We start from the raw sequence: 16,126 nt of genomic DNA on the forward strand, positions 1-16,126 counted from the left end.
CGGCAAAGAGCTTCTGGTAGCCCTTGACGCCGGATACGGGAGCGTGAGGGTGGATATTGGAAGACGACTCGGTTCCAACAAGAAAAGTTTTTGTGGGAAAAGGTGAGCATTCCAGTGGGAGCGCCGGTACGGAGTTATCGTTGCCATAATTCGTCAAAGGTACGATTGGTAATGGGATCAGTAAAAGCAGTTCTCAATTGATAAAATTGTATTCACTCGTGCCGTCTTGTTATCTGGACAAGAGGAACAGCATGCAGTCAATATTAAAATTTTTCACAAGATTGCAGGACGAACCCCGCAGCTGCGATAATGAGCAAACGCCGTTGAAAGCCCTTTCTGCCTTTTTCCTTTGCCTCTTGCCTCTATTAAGCCTAATTATCGCAAGTGCACCAATTTTCCCCTTCTTCTCTTTCGACATCGAGAATGGCCAGATGGACATTGAATTCCACTGGGTGGCTTGGCAATGTGGGCAGGACGCAAACGACCGAATTGCGAATTGCGAAATGCAGCGCCAACCCCGAGAATTGTTATAACTAAGGTACCTACCTAGGTACCCATTTAGGCACCCATTTAGGCAGCCGTAGCCTGTACCTAGTTAGGCTGTAGGGCCAGCGATCTGGGAGGCTTCCGCCCGTGAGCCCCTGTCGCGCGTGGTTCTGGGTGGCTCTGGCGGGTGCTTTACGAACACAGTGGGCTACCGACGGTTACAACGGAGGCCTGCCCGTTGAGAAGAAGAAGTCGGATGATCCTAACAAACTCTCCATTTTCTCTGCTCTCTTCTTGTTGTATCCGTACGGATCAAGACTTGCCTTTTCATGTCTCGGTTGTTTCCGGGGCAAGAAAAAAAACCCGCCCAAATCATAAATGTGACTTCTGCTGGAATGGCGTACTTGCATTATCATCCCACGCCGTGCGTCATTGTGGAGAGAACAAGGCGGCCGGGGGGTGGTTCAAGCCACCACAGACTTTTTTGCCAGCCAAACAAGCCAACTAGCGTTCCTTTTTAATTCAATTTATGGGCTGAACGAGCCCTACAGACACTAAATGAACCTCTTCTCCTTCCCTGGCTGCTTTAGCGCTGTTTCCAGTGGCTTCATTGGGCTAACTACTGGCGCTCGTAAAGAATGTCTTCTGCTCAACCGCTAGTGTCCTTTTCACCCTGCGCAGGATTGCCAGGGGACCGATAGCCTGGCCGGCTGGCAGCCCCGTCAGCACCCGTTAGCACACCTTGGTGTTCTTTTCGCCCATCTGGCCAATAGCCAATGACTTGGTGGCCCATAACACGAGCCCGCTCCAGCGCCCCTCGTAACACCTAGTACGGCGCCGGAATCCTATTTCGATGGGGCCAGCGCGATACATTGGATATAAGGGAATAATAATATGATATAACACGAAAAAAATAAAATAAAAATAAAAGAGCGTTTTTGACGCATGTCAGATCCTGCAAGCTATTTGTCTAACTATATTAACTAAGAACTCCTCTGCTCGCCCTCTTCGTGACCGGCCCCCCTCCTTCACTCTGGGAATGCACGATCGGCTAGCACCTACCGTCATCCCGCCCACCCAATACAACCCATCAGTGCGCACCACCACCCTCTTCAGCTCTTTACCCCGACGCTCGACGCTCTTCTTACGTTTCGCATTGTGCATCCGCGCCCAACTGTGCTTTTTATGACTATACAAAAAGACAATTGTCTCGGCACCTCCCTCGACATTGCTTTCGGCTCTTGATATACCTGCTTGTTGTGCCCCCGACCTCATCTACAAGTTTCGCCCTTGATATACACGAACCCTCGCGAAATTTCTCTGGCAATCATCGGCAACAGGACCACCGATAGTCCAACTTGGACGCATATACCCATATACACACACCACTTCCACAATGAAGTCGATTTCTTTTCTCATCGCCGCCGTTCTGGCCTCTCCCATCCTCTCCGCCCCCATCGGCCCTGGCGGCCCTTGCCCTGACGTGAGTCTTGTCTGCGAGCCTGCTCATTTAGGCCCCATGGTTTCTAACACGTACTCGTGCTGTAGGAAAAAGTCGATGCCATTCTGAACGGCAAACTCGACCCCTCGGCTTGCTGCTCCTACGGCATCTGCAAAGGCGACGTCGTCATCTCGGTCGGCGAGTGAAGCGTGCTCCAACATCTAGCGGCCCAACTCTCCCTCGGGAGCTAGGATCCGCAGAGGGATATACGCAACATTTAAACTTTACGGCCTCGTTCCCGCGTGAGCAAGACGTTTTCAAGACGCGGATTTGTGGTCCGGTACTTGGCCTCTCTCTTGGATATCCTTTCAGCATTTCGCAAATGTTGATTCACTATCGAACTAGAGAGGAAAGGATGCGTGCGACGGGCACCTCCTCGTCTTGCCAACAACGGAACATTTTTTTCTTACTCGTACAACCAACTGTACTCGAATCACTCGACCACCGGATTGATCTGAAAGCATCATTAACACGGCGTTTCATTTTTGCGAGCAAGAATAGCCTTCTGTCCTTTCCACAATATGTCTTTTGTTGTTGGACCACACCATGCTGCAAAATTTTTTATGGCGAACCATGTACAATTAGCATCTAACTGGAGGGCAGAGCAAACCACCGGAACATGGTTCAACACGGCAGCAATCGACTTGACTGTAGCCACCAATAGCAATACAACATGCTGAACCAACTTGACCATTTTCCCGTGTTTTCTAGTGTCCAATGTAACCTCTGCATCTCGCCAAGTTGCTCGACTCCGCTTTTGTAGATCCACCAACGAACCGTTTGCCCTCTGAAACTCTAGTTGTACACTGTATGTACTCGTATCACAGTGGTTTGTGGTCTGAGTGGTGCCATGGCGAAATGAAGTTTCTCGACAATGTTTGCAAGAGTGTCTGTACGACTTGTCGCTTCCCATTGGCCCATTGCATTCAAGATCAAGCCCTTTTATTGGTTCCTGTAGTCGAGAGTAGGAACGGGCAGGCATACGCGCGATTTTTTTTTCTTTTTTCTCTTCTTCTTTTCTTTGCTTTTTTTTTTCTCTTTGCTTCTTTTCAACTTTTCCATCTTCTTCTTTCTGTCCGGAAAAAAGGCTGCGCCGAAACAGAATACCTAAGCACGGCTGGGCCCAAAACGAGCGCGGGCACGCGCGGGGTCGCGTTTTGAGTAAGTGAAACAGCACAGACGGAATGATGGGGGACAACCAAGCAGGAGCGTCTGTGCTCTCTCCCCTCCGCAGCCAGCAGAAGAACCAAAGAAAGGTAGTGGCGACCAGTTTTGCTCAAGTCCTTCCATTTGCACATGTCCACCCCAAATATAGCGTTAGATTTATGGGCATCCTTAATTTATTTTTTCTTTCCCCGCGTGCACTTGGCGTCTATTTCTGGATTGGCCAAGACTGTGGCGCTCTCATCGTTGTCATCTGTAGCGATTTGTCGCCCATGAAAATGTGATTTTTTTTCTTTCTTGTACAATGGCTGTACATCCCATGCATGTTTCTTTCATTATTCATGCAGTGCATGCAGTGACTCTTCGCCCCCAAACATGACATCTTCACGTCTTGTCGGGCGCGCCCGGTCCGTCCCGGCTTGGTCCTTTTTGTTTGGGTCACTGTACATGCCAGCATGTATATATCCTCGCAGCCCGCGCTAACTCTCTCCAAACGTGGACTCGAGCAGGATGAAAGAAGGAATAAGTTGAAACAGAAGATGGCTTGCCGGTTTTGAACTTTTCATCTCATCTCTGCGGGAAACACAATCGAGGATTTTTTTCTGTTCTTCTCTGAACTGTTTGGTAGTAGTTGTAATGGAGTGGCTCGGGGAGACGAGGCCAGCGTCCCCGAAATATGGCAAGGGGGTCCACCGCCTCGCCAAGGCCGTCTCTTGGGCTTGGTGATGCATACAGATCTTGGGTTTTCTCTCATCATCCTTCTCCTGCTCTATTTAACTTGTCATGACTATACGTAGGTCGCTATTCCGACCGTGACTATACTCTGTAGACATTGTCTCATTTCACAGAAAGCTCTCCCCTTCTCATACGCTTATCCTGCAACGTGCCAGAATCGCAGCACTCATTGACCGCAAGCCCTGCAAAGCTAAGCTCATTTTGGGACGCGGACAGCTGCCCGCCAGCAGATGATGATGATGATGATGCTGCCTCTTCTCCATGACCGCTCCCGATCCCGTCCATTTTTTTTTTTGTTCCCGCTCAAGCCAAGTTGATTTCTGTCCACCACCGTCACTAGCCCGGGGCTCTTTGCCCGCGATTTCGAGAGCCGTCGCTCCGTGATTGGTGCGGCAGTCTGTACCCCCCACACTCGTCCCTTTCCACACGGCCAGCTCGCGCCAACTTCCCCGAGTTTATTAGAGCAGCAGCGTCGTCTCCCCCCCGCTGCTGGGCTGGCGTCCCCACAACATGTAGAATAGAACAAGAATTGAAGCTTGTTCAGTTGACTTGTCGCGCTGCCCTCTTTTTTTTCTTCCTTTTCTCTTTTGCCATTCGTACGGATAAAGAAATGGCTGTTATCGTGACTCGACGACAGTTGCTACATATATAAACACACTCGTCTCGTCTAGTGGCCCGTCTCAACTCCCCGATTCACCTCGTCTTACACGGCGTCGACGTCAACCACATTTCCCGCCCACTTACCCCCAAAACTCATCTGCGCAAGATGAGTCCCTCTGCCAATGGCACCGCCAATGGCATCACCAATGGAACTACCAGCCTCAAGCCCAACATTGGCGTCTACACGAACCCCGAGCACCACCTCTGGCTCGCCAAGGCCGGGCCCAGCGTCGAGAGCATCCAGGCCGGCGCCGACCTCAAGGAAGGCGAGGTCACCATTGCCATTCGCAGTACCGGCATCTGCGGGTACGTTTTGAAAATCTCCCTCTCTCACTCTCTCCATCTCTCCCCAAAACCATCCTGACAAAGTCTCTCTCTCTCTCTCTCTCAACCCTTGCAGCTCCGATGTGCATTTTTGGCACGCCGGCTGCATTGGCCCCATGGTCGTCACCGGCGACCACATCCTCGGACACGAGTCCGCCGGCGAGGTCATTGCCGCGCACCCTTCCGTGACGACCCTCTCCGTCGGCGACCGCGTCGCCATTGAGCCCAACATTGTCTGCCACGCCTGCGAGCCCTGCCTGACGGGCCGCTACAACGGCTGCGAGCGCGTCGCCTTCCTCTCCACGCCGCCCGTCGACGGCCTGCTCCGCCGCTACGTCACCCACCCGGCGGCCTGGTGCCACCCCATCGGCGACATGTCCTACGAGGACGGCGCCATGCTCGAGCCCCTCAGCGTGTCGCTCGCCGCCGTGCAGCGCGCCGCGCCGCGCCTCGGCGACCCGGTGCTCGTCTGCGGCGCGGGCCCCATCGGCCTCATCACCTTACTGTGCGTCGCGGCCGCCGGCGCGTGCCCCCTCGTCGTCACCGACATTTCCGAGAGCCGTCTGGCGTTTGCGAGGGAGATTTGCCCGCGCGTCACCACGCACAAGGTGGAAGCGGGGCTGTCGCCGCAGGAGGCGAGCCGGCGCATCGTGGACGCGTTTGGCGGCGTCGAGCCCGCGCTGACAATGGAGTGCACGGGCGTCGAGAGCAGCATCGCGGCCGCCATCTGGGCGACCAAGTTTGGCGGCAAGGTCTTCATCATTGGCGTCGGCAAGGACGAGATTAGCATCCCGTTTATGCGCGCCTCGGTCCGCGAGGTCGACGTCCAGCTGCAGTACCGCTACAGCAACACCTGGCCCCGCGCCATCCGCCTTCTCCGAAGCGGTGTCATTGATCTCTCCAAGCTCGTCACGCACAGGTTCCCGCTGGAGGATGCCGTCAAGGCGTTTGAGACGTCGGCCGACCCCAAGAGCGGCGCCATCAAGGTCCAGATTCAGAGCCTCGACTAGGGCACCGTCGGCGAGGCGGGGCGTTTCGGCAGACTATGCGAGTCGTGCTTGGTTAAAGATGCATCAAGAGAATGTAGAAGAAATTGAAATGGAAGCGTTTTTTGTTGGCAGGGTTTTGTTTCGGTCATATGGTTAAATAATATTACTATCAAATACCATAATCGTCCATCCTCAATCAAGGCGTCATATGTGTACTTGGCCGGGCTTTCGTTGGAAAACATCTTATGTTGTGATGACACCGGCCAGATCTGGCAATATAGAGGACCAGAATCCTAATAACATACTTCTTGGGCGGGAGAAGACATTGCATTCCCTTTCCTCGCTATAGTAGCATGTGTTGAGCCCGAGGGCTTGTCATCATATTTTTGTCTTCGTTGTTTAAACACATGACGATGCTCTTCTTGGGCTCACTATTCTACATTGGCTCCTTTTTACAATGTGCATAAACCGAATGGTCATTCCGGCCATTGAAAATGGATATCTGAAAGAAAAATAACTGCCTGACGCGTCATATGCTGTTGTGGGCATCGATTATCCTGATCCCGATGTAGAGTAACCAAAGCATGCTTGCTGCCAACTTCCCTTGCCAAGAAGAAAAGATCAAGACAAAAAAAAGTGGAAAAAAAAAGCAATAAAAGCTACATGACCAAATAGGTGCAAAGCAAAAAGAAGCGTGTCATTTCACATGAACCTCTATCGTATCCATGTCGTCGATATCCGCATCCTCCATGGTCGCGCCCTCTTGCAACCTCATGCCGTCAAACCACAGCGCGACGTCTGCCCCTGGTGGCACATCCCTCTGCGCGCGAAAAGCCGCCACCAGCAAGTCTGTCGTCGTCTCGGGCAGTACCTTGAGCTTTACCGGCTCACGGTCTCTCGATTTAAGCACAACCCGCACCATCGCTGCCGCCGCACTCTTCTCTTCTTCTTCGTCGTCTTCTGCATCGTTTCCTTCGCCTCCCTCACCTGCCGTCTCGCTCGGCATCTCCCGTTGTCGTCGGGCCGCCTCATCCTCGCGCTCCATCTGCGCAAAAAGCGCGGGCGTCCACGCCTGCATGTGCACGCGCGTGCCGGTGTCGTTGAACCCGTCTCTCATGCTTCTCTCCACCACAGCAGCCCCTGGCGTGGTGGCACTGGGAAGAATACGCAAGCTCAGGAGCGTCGAGGTCATGTAGACCTTTTTGCGCCGCCAGGTAAGAATCACGTCGTCGTCGCGGTCGACCAGGTCGCGCAGAGGCACCTTGTGTCGGTGCTGCAGCGCCGTCCAGTTGTCCCGCACCAGGCGCATCGGGCGGTCGAAGCGGAATTTGACCAGGCAAGGCCGCGTGTCCGGTATTTCGGACGTGACGACAATGTTGATGAACGGTGAGGCCGTTTCGGGCTGGGCCGGCGGTGTGGGTGATGTGGGCGCGAAGAGAGAGGCATCGGCAGCCTCTTGCTCAACTCGAAGAAGATCCTTGTCGCGCTGCTCTTGAGCCTTGCGAACATATTCGGCGAATTCGTCGTCGTCCTCGGACATGTCCATGTCCATGTCATGATCCTCCGTCAGAGATTGATCGAGAATTTTCAACGGCCTGGCGGCTGAAGAAGTAGCAGTATCTGCTTCAGCAATGTCTGCTTCGGAATCTGAGTCGAGCAGAATGACTTGTGATCCTGCAGGCACCACGCCGCCTTGGCGTGTCTGCGAACCTGCGCCATGCGCCGGCATCGATGCGCCGCTGCTGTATAGGGATCGACTCGAGTGAGCAGGCGTCATGGAGCGATCGGGGGCCAGAGAGCGCACTCCACGCGTCGTCGGTGAGCCGGGTGCTGATTCTGTGCTGCTCTTGCGGTCGACATCCTTACGCCTGCTGGCAGCGTCCGAGGAATCGCGCCGGGAGCGTTTCGAAGGCGGCGGTGTGACGAGCTCTCTGAGCCTTGCAATTAGTTTCCATGCCATTATCATCGTCCGTGCCCAACCGCAATCTGCTTACCTGCTGAATTCTTCCCCTGTGGCTATAACATCGTCGTCCGTTATTGACATTTCCCGTGTTGTGATTGGTGGCGTTGTTCGGGCAGCGTCTTCATCGTCACCGTCGACCAACGTGTGCTTGCTGGCCGCCAACGCTCTCCTGCGCTCTTCTTCTTGCGCCCTCTGCTTCTGCTGCAGTCTGCGCAAACGGCGCTCGCGGTCTGCCTCGACAATAGGGGCCATCTCCTTGGCGCGGCGGAAAAGCGCAAGCGAATCTTGCTCGTCGCCTCGAGCGCCACCGCTGTCATCGCCTGCGCCCGTCGTGTTTTGTAGACCATCAAGCTCGGTGCTGGTGCTCGGCGTGAGCGCCGGTCGTGCCTTGCGTAGCGCTGTCGGCTTGAAGGGCAGTTTCTTCTGGATCGCGGTCAGGTCGGCCATGGTGCAGGTCGTCGCGATGTTGGTGCAGGTAAAAGCAATGAACAAAGCTGGTCGTAAATGAAAAAAGAATGAGAAGAAAAATAACCTAGAAGAAAGCCATAGCCAGCTAGCAATGTAATAGAATGGGTCAGAGAATGTTCCTTCTTCCCCCTTTGTGAATGGAAAGCTCAATGATAAGTGAGTTGCGACTTGATCAACAGCTGACTTGTAGAGATTTAGATCCTCACGTCAACAATTCGCAAGGGGGGGACAGAAAGCACGCGGGGTCCTTGTACCCATGTACCTGGTGCCAATAACTGTGTGGGTGGCTGGTGCGAATACGTATTGGCGGTACCTAAATATTTAGAACCCACATCTTCTCTGCGACAGAGGGCCAGAATCAAAAACCCGTGTCTTCCAGTTCTTACCTACGATATCGTACCGCGTCTCAGCCACAGCTCTTTGTGACATCTCAGGGCTCAAAACTCACGGCAAACATCATCAAGATTGCGACAACATCTGCAGAGCCTTCCCCCGTCAGGATCAAGCTATGGAAAACGGCGCGCAGGGCGAAGGGAAAGACCCCTCCAGTTTCCTCGGCGATATCATCGGCAACCCCGTCATCGTTAAGCTCAATTCGGGCGTGGTATACAAGGGTATGGGATTTTTTTTTTCCCTCTCGCAATTTGACTCGCATAATCGGGCAAATTAGGATGGTAGCGGAGCGTTGACATTACAAGCACGCGCTGACTCCCTTGCAGGTGAACTCCAGTCGGTGGATGGCTATATGAATATTGCGCTGGAAAAGACACAAGAGTTTGTGAACGGTGTTAAGAGAAGAGAGTATGGCGATGCTTTTGTGCGCGGCAACAACGGTAAGTTTGACTCTAAAAACGTGTGCAAACGACTTCTAACGAGGTAAAAGTGATGTATATTTCTGCAGACTCCTGATGGATGAATGGATATCACAAAGTGTTTTGCCAAGGATTGGCATCTTGCAAGAATTGCTGCTGCGATGAAACTACGGGCCCCATGTCTACGCGTAAAGATGCTCATGGAAAGCCAATTCTCCTTGGTTGTTCTATTCGGCTAATGTTGTCTACGATGCTCGTTGCTCATTTTGCGATTTTAGTGAATTTCTGCCACCCTGCAAGCTGCACATACAACTGCAATATTCCGAACCAGAGCAAGTTTGCCAGTCCTTGTCGCGATATGTGCGATATGTGCGATTCAGGAATGCTTTGTCTGCCAGCGAAGACTTCAATCGACAATCTTGGGCTATCAGCGGCCGGTATATAGCGTACACGTCGAACTTATTGGATCCAGTCTCGGTGTCTGATAAAATTAGACATGGTATGAGATATAGTGGTGGAGAGGCAACTGGCAAGGTCTGCTGTGAGCGATATGCGCTCGGGTATCCTCGGCAAATGGTTGTATATTTTTACAAATGTGAGGGCAGTGGTTGGGAGATCTCGTCGCTATTTTTTATGTCGACTCCCGACTCCCAATGTCTCAGATGTCCATGGTGAGAGGCAAGTTGCCGTTGTAGCTATTTATTCGGTGCAATACTCACAAACTTACGAGCCTTTACATCTAGTCACTGACGGCCGCGATATTATGTCTACAAAGCTTGAGCCGTTAGAAGGGAATACATTGTCCATATGTCTAACTTTGCCGCCTTGGCCTGGGCTTCTGCAGCTTATTCGGTGCGCGCGCTTCCTCATTCGGACTCAGATGCTCTTCACTGAGACGGGCCGAGGCGTGAAGTTCGACTCGCTCCCCAAGAGATCCAGCCGGTAGTATTTCGAAGCCCGAAACAGTGCGCCTGGTGCGGGTGTTGGCAAATACCTCAGCCGTGCCATGAGGCAGGGGCTCAGATTTGCGGTTTGGGGCCAGTCGCTTGGCGACTACAGGGCCAACATCACTCGCAGGTCGTGCACCGCTTGCGCGACGCAGAGGCTCACTCTGTGTCGTGCTTTCGGGGCGGCTGGGATCACCAGATCTCGACGCAGGAAGCAGATTATCTGTGCCTTGCCCATCAAGAGTCGTCGACTCGCTGAAGTGCTGCTCTGACAAAGCAGACCTCTTCAGGATTCTTGTTCCTGGGCTAGGCTGTGCGAAGGCCTTGCCTTTCCTGCAGCTGGCATCCGGGGCACTTAGCACGGATGAGGATTCATTGCGAGCCAGCTTGCCGTCTATCGAACTATCGTCAACTATTGTGGCGCATGACGGGCGCTGACTTGGGACCGGGGTGTTTGGTCGAGATATCCATATTTCATCGATTTCTATCCCACTCTGTATCGCTCGGGAACCGAAAGGTATGTCGTTTATAGCTGGTATGTCTATGCCGTACTGCTGCATTTCGGCCAGTCGTGAGCGTTTTTCTTGGTCGAGTAGCTCGTAGCGGCGTAAGATGTGGTTTGTTCGCCATAGTTTGAGGAAGCCGATCATGAAGACAATCGCGATTAAGCAGGCGAGGACCTTCAAAAGGGGTCAGTTGTTGGCAAGAAAAACGCATAATCGACTACCAACAAAGGTCATTTGCTGCCAAAGCTCCCACCCGACAAAAAAGGTCGTCATCGCGGCGCGGGGTCCAAGAATTCGGCTTCTATCTTCTGGGATAAATCAAGGTAGACGGGTTGGCTATATTGCCGACTACGAAATCGGGGAATATTGCGCAGAAGAATTTGAATGAGGCTCCTTGATTACTGGAGGAAAGAGCGCGCGACACAAGTTGCATTCAACAGCTTGTGTCACCTCGAGTGCCTACCTATGTATTGAGCCGCGCACTGATCAGACAGTTTATGCTGGGCGTCGTTTGGAAGACGGAAGGGAATCTCTGCTACCCAATCACGACAAGTAAATACGAGAAGTGATTTATTTTAAGCTAGGAGTTACACCAAACGGAGATGATATAAAAAGACGGGTGCAGCGGGCGTTGCACGAATATACGGTGACTATTCTTGCGTGGCAAAAGGTCATGTTAACGTGGCATGCGACGTGGGCAGCGAGTTTCTGTTGCCCTCCATTATACTGCCTATTGGGCGATATTTGAACGGCTTCTGATACGACAAGGGGATTTTTGTCGGCACCCATGACTTTGTTTGTCTCGTGTTATTCCGGTAGCTACCCAACTGTACGTAAGTAGGTAGGTAGGGCTTGACGAACCATTGTCCAGAGCGTGATGACGGCCGGAATTTGAGGGTGAAACTGTGCCAGTTTTCTTTGTAGGTACAGTGGGTTTAAGGGAATAAAGAGAGCAAATCGCCATCCAATGCTGCTCGGGAATTTTCTTTGGTGGCACCAGGCATTCTGTTCATGCAGCGGCCCGGTACGATTACGATTACAGAGGACACCACTTATTACGATGGGGCAGACGTGCTGGGAAAAACGCCGATAGCAAGTGCCTGCACAGTGTGCATCGTTGGATTGCACGGCTAATGATATGTGATTCGGGGCTGAGGGCACAGTAGTAAATGCGTTTTTGTACACGGTGAGGTAACCACCTGCAGATGCCAGCATAGCCAGACCCGCCTCCGCATCGAAGTAGCACTGGTTCCTTGTCGGTCGGTTCATGGCAGCGATGGCCTCATGGAGAGCTGGCAGATTTATCATTGGGGCCTACCCGAGAGATTTCCGAATGGAGACTTGCAAAATTGGTTTAGGTAGCAAACTGCCAAAGAAGAGACAACGTGCCACCATGGTGGAGGATAAGTGGACAAACAAGGTGGACGTCGGGAGTTTGCATCGGAGAGGCCGGGAATAGCGACAGCGATAAAATTGCATGGATCGGCGCAAACGAAAGAACTCACTACTGATACAACCATCCTACAAATCAAATTATTGATAGGTGGGTATGAAGGTTTGCAGAAAGCAATGTTTCGAGTGAGCTGCTTGATGTGGACCGTGGTGTGAGAGTAGACCTCGGTCAGGCCTCGGAGACTTGACGACCTTGCCAACTGCCAGGCACCGCCGCACCAAACTAGCCGAGGGCCTCAGCACGAGTCAGCAGTCACGGTCGACAATCAGCCTGCGCTAGCTGCCAAGGCCCCGCCTTTCTGGTCTGACCCCATCTTTTAACAACACTGGGCTTGCTGCACTTCTTTCGTGCCATGATACTCTGTTTCGCATTCTCGGACTACAAGTCTCGCCCACGATCAATTCTCGTCGTATCTTAATTTTGAATTTTCTTTGTCTGGTATTCTTCTGATTCTTGAAACGCACAAACATATTCAACGCAATTGAGCCGAATTCGTAACCTGTTCAACAAATTTGTTAAATACCCGCATCGACGTCATACCAACCATTTGCCCGCCATCATGCCAATCCGAAACCCATTCGCCCGTCGCCCCGAGGTTGTCATCCCTTTCACCGACGAAATTGAGCGCACCGGGCAGGAGAACAACCATCCTGGGTTCGAGCGAGTGGACACGGTGGGCTCCAAAGCCTCGTCGGCCATGAGCATTCGCAGCAGCAAGAGCCATGACGTTGGCGAATACAAGATGAGTGGTAGGTGCAGTTCTATACAAAACCAGTCGGTGCATCAGTCGCATCTTGTCTCAAATACAGTTGCGCTCAATATGATTTGCTGCATGCCTCGCGAGCAGCCGCCAGTACCACTCTGCCTGCGAATCCTCACCCTGACCTTGACCGGATACTCGTCAAAACAATCAAATATTTTTCTCATACTGACAGTCTGAGTCGCGTAGTTGTGAATGACAGTGGTATTTACCTGCCTGTACGTATTCTCCTTTGCCACAAAAAATCTCGCAATTCCCTCCCCATATACTCGCTCCCGTTCCTGGCGCATTGCTCCGCATATGGCTATGCATGAAGCTAATCATGCTGCAGCCGTCCCCGACCGAAGAAAAAGGTCAGCACTGGCCAAGAAGGCATCTGTCTTCACGCGCCTCAACAGATACTCGCAGTAGCTCTGGTGATATCGAGCCTTTCTCCATTTCCAGAGAATCTTTTGATTCATATAGACGCTCTTTCGTATGCAATGCCCTCACTGGTGTGGCTGCAGTCGGCGCCCCCAAGGTGCTGGAGCTAATTTTATCACAGGACATTACAGCGCGGTCTCCCATCAGGCACAACGAGGCACCAGTGCGTCAGAGCCTAGACTCTGCCCGCTTTCCACGCCAGCAGCGCTCCGTTCATCGCAAGATTGAGCGACAGCCTGCTACGCTCGAAGAGAACTTCGAGGACGTTGGGCTGGATGACGGCAAACAGCAGCCTCGCAAGCGCGGATTCTTTGCCAAATTGACTGACGGCCAGGACAAGGACTCATCTCCCTCCAGCATACCACGATTCCTCATGGGCGGTCGTAAGCGTGGGCACAGCGGCCAGGGTGCCGAGCTGGGCATTGTTGACCATGTCAGAAAACCAGCCACCAGTGAGGAACGCTGACGTGCGCAAAGAAAGAACACAAGGGTGTCATTTCGTCTGTTAATACTTATTTTCTCGGCAAAAATTGCCCGGTATTTATCGGCGTTTCGGGGGCTTCACTCGCTGGCTACATGCCATTTTTAGGGGAGGACGCATCATTACTCGAATGCATAATCATCAAGGGGCAGCAATGAATGAATGAAGGACATGAATCGAAATACATATACATTAGAAGCATGTATGTTATAGGCACTCGTTTTTACACGAGAATTGTATAATGCTTTATTGAATCTCGACGAGTTCGGACCTGTCTGCTTTGAGACATGACCTTGCGGCTTTACGAACCCAGATTTTTTAGCTATCAGTATAATTCCAGTCTTAGCAGCATGCACAACCCTTACCAACGGCCCGTGATGCTCCTGGGTGTTGTTTCTGCCAATTTGTATTCTTCATGGCCGCCTGCGCTCTGTGATGACACCGATAGCGGATTGTACGGTACCAGTTCCGTCCCCACTGAAACATGCCATGGGACTAATCTGTACCCAACGACTGGTTAGTTGGTGCTTGGGTCGCCAACTTTAGGTTGGTAACTATCGGGCTACGTCCCCGCTACATCCCCAGCTCCCTATTTCGGGGTGGGTTTATTTCGTGGAGTTGAGTGGGCGCGACACTGTACCTTGAGATGGCGAGCTCGAACCGCCCCGCCAAGAAGCCATTGACATGTTGTACAACGCGCCCTTTAACAGCAGCATGAGGAGAACCTCGTCGGAGCATACTATAAGACAAGCCATCATCCGAGCGTTGTCTTATTATCTAGCCGTGACATGAATGGTTACTGTTACTGTCATTACTACAACTCAGTACGACCACCAGCAATCGCCCCGTCATTAGCGCATCAGAGAGAACGCCCTCGGCTATCTCAAGCAAACGATAACGTTTTTCCTCCAAACACACTAGAATGAGCGAACAAGCTCAAGAGGATAGCGGCCCCTCGCTGGCCTTGCGCCCTTCCTCTAAAGACACTAGAATGAGCGAACAAGTTCAAGAGGATCGTGGTCTCTCGCTGGCCTCGCGCCTCGTTCATGGAGACGATGGCATCTCTACGCATCGGGCCGTGGCGCCGGCCATGCACGTCAGCACGACATTCCGCTACAATGACAACCCAGAGATGCTCGAACCCGAAGTCTATGTCAACGTGAGAATAACCTCCGAGATGTCCTGAACCGTCAACAGCTCTGACCATGCTCGATCAGCCCGATGCGCCGTTGGACTCACACGTGTACTCCCGCTATACCAGCCCGAACACCACCCGTCTCGAAGCGATCCTGACGTCCGTGCTTGGCGGCAAAGCACTCACATACGCCTCAGGCCTGTCAGCCTTTCATATGATGCTCGTGCGCATTAATCCAAAACGCATCGCCATCGGTGACGGCTACCACGGCTGCCACGGCATCATTGGAATCCAATCTCGCCTGACGGGCCTCCAGAAGCTGCCCCTCGATTGCGACCCGTCCGAGCTACAGCCCGGCGACATAATCCATGTCGAAACACCTCTCAACCCGACCGGCGAGGCACGCGATTTGCAGTACTATGCCGACAAGGCGCACGCGGTAGGCGCGTACCTGACGGTGGACGCCACTTTTGCGCCGCCGCCCCTACAGGATCCGTTTGCGCATGGTGCCGACCTTGTCATGCACAGCGGCACAAAATACTTTGGCGGGCACTCGGACATGCTGTGCGGTGTGCTCGCCCTCAGTCCGCGGCTGCCCTTTGACGACTGGTACCCAGCCATGGTGTACGACCGCGCCATCCTGGGCTGTGTCATGGGTAGTATGGAGGGCTGGTTGGGTCTGCGCTCGATGCGCACCATGGAGCTGCGCGTGCTGCGTCAGAGCAAGACGGCCACGGACCTTGTCGGCTGGCTGGCCGCTCAGGTCAAGGACCCGCAATCGCCCGTGGCCAAGGTTGTCGATCATGTCAAGCACGCGAGTCTGCAGCCCGAGGCGGCTGATGAGAGCAGCTGGCTGCGGCGGCAGATGCCTGGCGGCTACGGTCCCGTCTTTGCCCTGGCGATGAAGAGCGAGGCCGTGGCGAAGCGGCTGCCGAGCAAGCTGCGGCTGTTTCACCATGCAACGAGCTTGGGTGGCGTGGAGAGTCTAATTGAGTGGCGTGCCATGACGGACAAAACTGTGGCGAGGAACTTGCTGCGTGTGAGCATCGGCGTAGAAGCGCTTGAAGATCTCAAGGCCGATTTTGAGCAGGCTTTTGCAAAGCTCGCTGCGGAAGTTTAGGGTATTATATAAAAGGCACCTCATAGTAATGCTAGGTACGCATTTCCCAAGCTCATACACTGACTGGTACACGGTATGCATTATACGAGATGTAAAGACAGCTATATGCGCAAGTGAGTTCTCGTGTTCGCTGGATCAATAATAACGTGGCATGTCTCTGGCGATGTATGCTCGAATCTAGTGTAGGGAATTTTCTCTG

The 16,126-nt window shown here is 52.9% G+C and overlaps 7 protein-coding genes across 7 annotated transcripts; 5 read left to right on the forward strand and 2 right to left on the reverse strand.

Moving 5' to 3' along the window:
* Positions 1–1,882: 1,882 nt before the first annotated feature.
* Positions 1,883–2,133, forward strand: BBA_00337 (uncharacterized protein; the record flags this gene model as incomplete). Its single annotated transcript, XM_008595434.1, has 2 exons — positions 1,883–1,969; positions 2,035–2,133. 2 exons carry the CDS (start codon positions 1,883–1,885, stop codon positions 2,131–2,133), a joined length of 186 nt encoding a protein of 61 aa, XP_008593656.1.
* A 2,519-nt stretch (positions 2,134–4,652) lies between these two features.
* BBA_00338 (L-arabinitol 4-dehydrogenase) lies at positions 4,653–5,880 on the forward strand (the record flags this gene model as incomplete). Its single annotated transcript, XM_008595435.1, has 2 exons — positions 4,653–4,852; positions 4,947–5,880. 2 exons carry the CDS (start codon positions 4,653–4,655, stop codon positions 5,878–5,880), a joined length of 1,134 nt encoding a protein of 377 aa, XP_008593657.1.
* Positions 5,881–6,556: 676 nt separating this feature from the next.
* BBA_00339 (uncharacterized protein) lies at positions 6,557–8,269 on the reverse strand (the record flags this gene model as incomplete). The annotated part of the gene is made up of 2 exons (XM_008595436.1): positions 6,557–7,796; positions 7,854–8,269. 2 exons carry the CDS (start codon positions 8,267–8,269, stop codon positions 6,557–6,559), a joined length of 1,656 nt encoding a protein of 551 aa, XP_008593658.1.
* Positions 8,270–8,798: 529 nt separating this feature from the next.
* Positions 8,799–9,199, forward strand: BBA_00340 (LSM domain-containing protein; the record flags this gene model as incomplete). The annotated part of the gene is made up of 3 exons (XM_008595437.1): positions 8,799–8,904; positions 9,010–9,123; positions 9,174–9,199. 3 exons carry the CDS (start codon positions 8,799–8,801, stop codon positions 9,197–9,199), a joined length of 246 nt encoding a protein of 81 aa, XP_008593659.1.
* Positions 9,200–9,913: 714 nt separating this feature from the next.
* BBA_00341 (uncharacterized protein) lies at positions 9,914–10,828 on the reverse strand (the record flags this gene model as incomplete). Its single annotated transcript, XM_008595438.1, has 2 exons — positions 9,914–10,729; positions 10,781–10,828. The coding sequence occupies 2 exons, from the start codon at positions 10,826–10,828 to the stop codon at positions 9,914–9,916; spliced, it is 864 nt and encodes a 287-aa protein (XP_008593660.1).
* A 1,739-nt stretch (positions 10,829–12,567) lies between these two features.
* BBA_00342 (uncharacterized protein) lies at positions 12,568–13,657 on the forward strand (the record flags this gene model as incomplete). The annotated part of the gene is made up of 3 exons (XM_008595439.1): positions 12,568–12,757; positions 12,958–12,986; positions 13,100–13,657. 3 exons carry the CDS (start codon positions 12,568–12,570, stop codon positions 13,655–13,657), a joined length of 777 nt encoding a protein of 258 aa, XP_008593661.1.
* A 937-nt stretch (positions 13,658–14,594) lies between these two features.
* BBA_00343 (Cys/Met metabolism PLP-dependent enzyme) lies at positions 14,595–15,927 on the forward strand (the record flags this gene model as incomplete). Its single annotated transcript, XM_008595440.1, has 2 exons — positions 14,595–14,831; positions 14,890–15,927. 2 exons carry the CDS (start codon positions 14,595–14,597, stop codon positions 15,925–15,927), a joined length of 1,275 nt encoding a protein of 424 aa, XP_008593662.1.
* Positions 15,928–16,126: the final 199 nt, after the last annotated feature.

This window comes from Beauveria bassiana (genome assembly GCF_000280675.1).
Source record: "Beauveria bassiana ARSEF 2860 unplaced genomic scaffold BBA_S00001, whole genome shotgun sequence".
Taxonomy (NCBI): Eukaryota; Fungi; Ascomycota; class Sordariomycetes; order Hypocreales; family Cordycipitaceae; genus Beauveria; species Beauveria bassiana.